Source organism: Egretta garzetta, unplaced genomic scaffold, assembly GCF_000687185.1.
Source record: "Egretta garzetta isolate BGI_Z169 unplaced genomic scaffold, ASM68718v1 scaffold163, whole genome shotgun sequence".
NCBI classification, from domain to species: domain Eukaryota; kingdom Metazoa; phylum Chordata; class Aves; order Pelecaniformes; family Ardeidae; genus Egretta; species Egretta garzetta.
Window position 1 is genome coordinate 1,987,812 of NW_009259308.1, and position 6,159 is coordinate 1,993,970.

The 6,159-nt window shown below is 37.3% G+C and overlaps 1 protein-coding gene across 1 annotated transcript in view; it reads right to left on the bottom strand.

Annotated features, from left to right (window-relative positions):
* The window catches only part of LOC104123913 (serine/threonine-protein kinase TNNI3K), a 97,259-nt gene that overhangs the window by 81,481 nt on the left and 9,619 nt on the right, over positions 1-6,159 (bottom strand). The window contains exon 5 of the mRNA XM_009636203.1: positions 3,364-3,474. Within this exon, the coding sequence (XP_009634498.1) occupies positions 3,364-3,474 (111 nt within the window). The remainder of the gene's footprint in view (positions 1-3,363; positions 3,475-6,159) is intronic.

Below are 6,159 nucleotides of genomic sequence, written 5' to 3' on the forward strand. Positions count from 1 at the left end.
GCTATATAAAGAAGGAAAGAAAAAGCCTTCACTTGGACTATAAATCTTCAGTCCCTGGACCAGCAGATGAACTAAATGAGTTATATATAGAGCTCTACTCCATTTATGGAGAATACTTCTGATAAAGATCTGATCATTCCCAAGGAAGAAATAAGGGGCTTTTCAAAACCACTCACAGTAAGTTATTTCTTATCAAGTTAATGGTCTTATCCTTGTCGGATTCTGAGCACCTTTATTTTTCAATAACCCCAGTAGGAGCTAAAGACATGAGACAAATAGCAGGCCTTCCTTTGACATTTGCAGGACAAGGCCCAGCCATTTTAAAAATTACTTGAAACCCCAATGCAGAGAAGAGTACTTTGTATTTCCCACAGAGGAAACACTAAATACATACTCCATAAAAGTGAAAAAGATCATTAAAGAATTAAGACTCTGGTTAATATCTCCATTACAATTCTTGCACAGAAGAATTAGGTATGGTGGTTCCTTATGTGTTTTTTTAGTAATAGGCTACACAAGGAAGGATTTCCATTAAGCTAATAAAAAGACCTTTACATGTACTTGAAGGGAATGTCACGATGCCCTGTGAGCTCAGGGATGGAATGCTACAACGCAAACACCCTCATCCCTGCTTGCTCTCAGCCTCACTTGTGCACAGACACACCAAGGACCCTCGTTCTTTCACCTGGAGAGCTGACCTTCAAAATATAAATGGTTAGCTTGCCCTGCTAGCATGCTTCCTCACTCACTGGCTTAAACAGATGCTACAGATTGATTTGTCCCCTGATCACTGTTGGAGTTGCTGACTGAAACACTGAAGGCTAACAGCTTTTTAATTGAGTTCCTTGGTGTGACCACCTGTAAATTGTTTTAACCTTTTTCAGCTTAACCTTCTTCACATGGACTGTCTAGGTAATGCAAAGCTGTCACCAACTGTGTCTTTATGCATCCAGAATTGAACAAGAAGTGCAAACATGTATGTTGGATTTAAATCATTTTGGAACCAGTTTGGAGGCTGCAATGTAAAGCCAAGTTCACCAGTATCCTCAGTTGCCCTTGATGGCCTGCAAGCCTAGGAAAGGTCCCCAGCAGACAAAGTATATATACGCACACACATATATACACACAGACATATATACATAGGCTACATATATATAGCCCTTAAGAAGGTGAAACAGCATAATGTATATTTCCGTTAGAAATGGGGGGAACTTCTTCATTGACACAGCCCCCTCATGGAACTTATCATGTATTCATTACAGTAACTAGTGCTAAACCAGATGCTCCAGTAAATCTCTGCCTCCTTCACTCTCACAATTAGGCAGCCTTTTGCAGCCAAGCTATATAGAAAATTTACTAAGGGTATACAGTTCTTACTAGCACTTGAAAAAGAAAGGTATGCAAGCTGTTCAGAGCTGGATTTGCAAAGCATGGCTTGTTTCTCCCAGTGACTACCTTACTGTTGGTATCATTATTTGCATCAGTGTCCATAGACTCCAAAGAACTTTGAGCACTGCAATGACTACTGTGATGTTAGGTATTTTCTCTATGTATACGTGTAATTAATACACAAGGTGAAATACTCAAAGGCATTAAATGAACAATTTGCAAAGGGTGCCATGTGCAATTTTCAAAAGCTTCAAAGTAATTCAGATATGTAATTAACTTAACTGGAAATTAAAATCCTGACTGCAAATTCCAGTAGGGATCTATCAGCATCTTTAAAGCCTAAAGAAAATATAAAATCTGGCATATTGTTACTGACACAGAGATCTGATAATTTCTTCAGACTAAAGAGAAACAATAATTCAAAGAAAATCTAAACTGCCTTAAATGAAGAAGTATCACCTTCCCTCAGTTGAACTTCAGTGGCTAGACTCATAGTTTCTCAGACCAGGTATTTAAATGCTGGCAGATTTCTTGAGATAGTACAGAATATTTCTGAAGAGTTATAATTTCCCCCCAAAATCTGTAAGTTTGAAAAGAAAAGTCTTTTCTCTCTTTCAATATATAATTATGTAACTATTTCTATATGCATATGTATAGTGAATAGTTTGTGTGTGTGTGTGTATAAGCTGGTTGACTGAAAGTGTAGCAGAAGAGGTGGCTTTCTTTACACCAGTAAGCTTAGTGACTGATGTAACTTGGAAGTTCATAAGATGTGTATTTCTTCTTGCTATGTACATACATAGAGGTTCTTCTTTTCTGCTGAAAACTGCACACGTTTTGTTCTAGTCATCCAGCCAAATGCTTATACTTGAAGTGAATTTATGTCTAAGATGCACAACTAAATACAGAGATTAAAAGCAAGAATTAATATAAACTATATTTCCTCCTTTGTACTTAGTTATTTTTTTGTGTATTTCTTGCTGATTATCTCTTTAAAAAATTCTAATGTTTCTGTCTCCATAAATTAGTCCAGCACTCTGCAAGTTAACACTTTTACTCAAGCAGAGGACAAAATCTTTTCTTGCTTAATGGACCCAAAGGAGATGAAAAGTGAAGTACCTGAATTCATGAGTACGTTTACAGTCATAAACCCTTCATTACCAGGGTAATTTTGCACACCCAGTACTTCAAGAGATTAAAAAAATAAATAAATTACACTGAGTGAGCTGTTGCCAGGGTGACAGAAATGAGATGATGTGTGAAATGACTGAACTGAGGTGGTAAATGATAAGAAAACAGATTCATGACTGACAGCATGTCTAGAAAGGGAAAGGCCTGATTATAGGTGTCTAGGGAATCTCATCCCTCTCTTCCTTTCTCTGCTCCTCATAGAGGTAAGTCTCCAACCCATAGGAGACTTATCAGTATGGAAGTTTGAGATTCACGCTATAAATGAATTACACTGACAACGGTTTTCTCTGTACTAATCTGAAGTATAAATGATGATAGCTCTAAACTGAGAACCTCTGTCCCTCTCTGAAGTGAAAATAACAGAGCTGTGAAGCAGAGCCCATGACACCTAGAAGAGGGAATAAACTCTTTTACTGTGTTTCCTTCACACTCAGAAAGACAATATTTGGAAGCCTCACTCCATATGCAGGTTCAGAATCCTGGTATGCATGAGTGAGTATGTTTCATCATGTATTTATTGTTTAACACTTCTGATATTTAGAAAACAATGCCATTTACTGCCAAGACTTTAAAGACATTTATATAAAGGTAAGAGATGTCCTTTGTGCATGTTTGTTCAATATAAAAATACAGGCACAGATATGGTTTTCACACAAGGTACAAAAAATTAAATAAAATTTAGCTGTACTAAACCAATTCTGATTTTTATTTTGAATGGCATCAATCTAAAATAATATTACCACTTACTTATATAATTTCCTGTATAGAAAAGGAGAAACATACCTTATGATGGCCAGCGATTGTGGCAATGTGAAGGGCTGTCAAAGCTCCATACCCAACTTGCTGAATGTCAGCTCCACCATGCAGCAGCGCTGTTAACAGTTCTGCATTGTCCTAAAAGGTAGGCATTTAAAAAATGTTATTTCTGGGAGACAGCTCTAACAGTTGCAGAGAGGGAGCCAGAGCGAGCTATGTATGTCTAGGCCTCCACTGCTGCATTTCAAGAAAAGGCACTGGTCATGACCCCAGGAACACAAGAGTGCAAGGAAAGGTGCTAAGGGAAGACTTTTCCTGGGCACCAGAAGTCTCTCTTTTGCTGTACTAAAGCCTGTATCTTTAAAAACCAGTCTCTGTTCTGATTTTATGATATCTTTAAAGATATCTCAGTCTCCAAGCCATTATTAAGTGCTCACACACATTGTTTAAATGTCAAAATGTTACAGTATCTAACATGGAAGAAGGGCACCTGAGGAGTTCTTAGGATAAATATATAGTATGTATGCCAGATTCTGAACTGAGAGCTTATTTTTCATATTGTTTCACTTCTTCCCTGTCATGCACATAATTTTTGCTGTGACTTCTTCCAGGTATAACAGCAGCAACGGGCACTAGCAAATGATAGCAAACGATAGCAAATAAACTTGACAAACACGTTAAGAGTCATAATGCCCAAGAAATATGACTGTTAATAAATTCTCCATTACAAATAGTGAAATTAAACACAGAGAAGTGAAATTATTTATTTGGGAGCAATGGCAGAACTCACAGGAGAAACCAGGCCATCTTCCTCACCATCACTTGTTCTAACTGCATCAACTAGAGCTATCATAATTTTCACTTCTTGGGGGTCTGCCTTCCATGATCATCCAGCCCAGAGATGAGCCTTCAATTAATTTTCATTCTGTCCTAAGAAGAAATGCACACAACACAGGGGCAAAAGAGATGCTAAAAGCTCCAAACTTCCTCATTGTTCTCTGCCTCTTCGAAGCAGACACTGAAAGAAGGGCAAGAATGAATAAATGCCAGAGAAGCAGCAGTTAAAATATGTTTGTGAAAGCATAACATTTGTTCATACTGAAATGGTTTTCCTATTTCCAGGAAATATTAGGAATTTCTCTTGGATAATAATGGATGGTAGTAGTTTATACCTCTTTTCCCATCAAATAGTTCTTGATCATGAAGCATGGTAATTGGCTGCATAATGGATTGGACATTATGCAGCCTGGGAAGACAAGCTGAGTTTTAATTATCTAGAAATGCTCTGTTCTAACTCGGTCCAGTTTTTTAAGTTCTGTTTCACTATTATGAAATGCCAAAAAATATCAAAATATTCAGATTATAGATAAGAAGTCAAGGAGTTTCACAAGAAGTTGCCCTGTCTCAATATACATTGCTTTATTGTTTTTGAGGTATCTCTAGGCTCCTTTATATTTTACTTAGGAAAGAACTATAATACAACAAAAGCTGTCATTGGGTAACTCATGGTAAATCTAAAAGTCTTAAAACATCACTTATGGGAGAAATGTTATATTGCATTTTATTTTAGATCCCAAATTTCACACTAGCTTGCCTATCTTTGTGCAACTTGAAAAAGATATTGGATATCATATCACTTGAGTAATTAAGTAAGTTGCTGATGTAGTTTTTTGCCTAAGTGGATGCAAGAGATTTATCAACTTCACTGTGCAGGAAAACAGACAAAACAAAATTTGATAGCAAAACTAAAACTATTCTCAAGTAATGGAAACATCCTAGAAATATGTTATAAAAGTCTTTTTAAACAAAGGAATTTTTATTTTCAACTAAATTATTAATTGGAAACCATTCACTGAGATTGACGTTAAAGAAAGGCAGAGAAATTCTTTTTAAGTCAAGTGGCTAATTATGCAATATTGTGCATGGGGAAAAGTTTCTTTTATGACTGCTATAAACCATCACTTCATCCTATGATGTATAAGATTTCATTATTGTCATAGTTTTATAGCTTGCATAGTTAATTGGTACCAGTGGTTGTAAATTTAAACTAACATAGGAATTCCAAGACATAATGCAAGATATAACAAGTGCGCATATTACAGTAACTGGGAGAGGAAGGTAGCTTATGCTTCAAATATACAGTTAAGCCATAGAGATGCATGAGGCATCCACGGCATCCACAGCATATCATAACTTCTAGGTATCTGGCTCCATGATTGAGTCTTCAGCCTGTTTAATGACCACCTGTCTACACACACCTGGAGCAAGTTCAGAGTTCCAGTGATGGGATTCATAAAATCCAGCATTTGGAGAAGGAAATTGGCTCAGCTTGTCCATAGCAAACATCGGAAATAGGGGTGTGTCTTTCTTCCAGCCTTCAGACAAAATTACAAAAGCTTCTGCTTGCATCTCTTCTTTCTTTCCACTCCTACCCTCTTCTACAAGGGCTAAAGCATTGCTGCATAGGCAGTTCAGTGTCTTGCTCGCACAAATAATAATCATGACTGTATGCCACATGTCCCAGGCAATACTGTCATTACTCAACCTATGCTAGGCTTTCCCTGCACTCTCCCTGTCCTAATGATCCTCCTGTCCATTTCCACGGGAAAGCTGATTGCATGCTCGCTCCAGGACAGCCATAGCTTGCTCATTCGCAATATGAGTTTGAATTCTCTTGAAGAGATACTTTGGTCTTGTCTCTGGACAAATATTCTAATTATCAGATTATTACCTAATAGAAGGCTAACCATCTCCTCTTCCACAAGAGAGCTTTTGGAGGAGAATGACTGTGACTGTGATGATTCCTGCCGCATTTGGAATTGG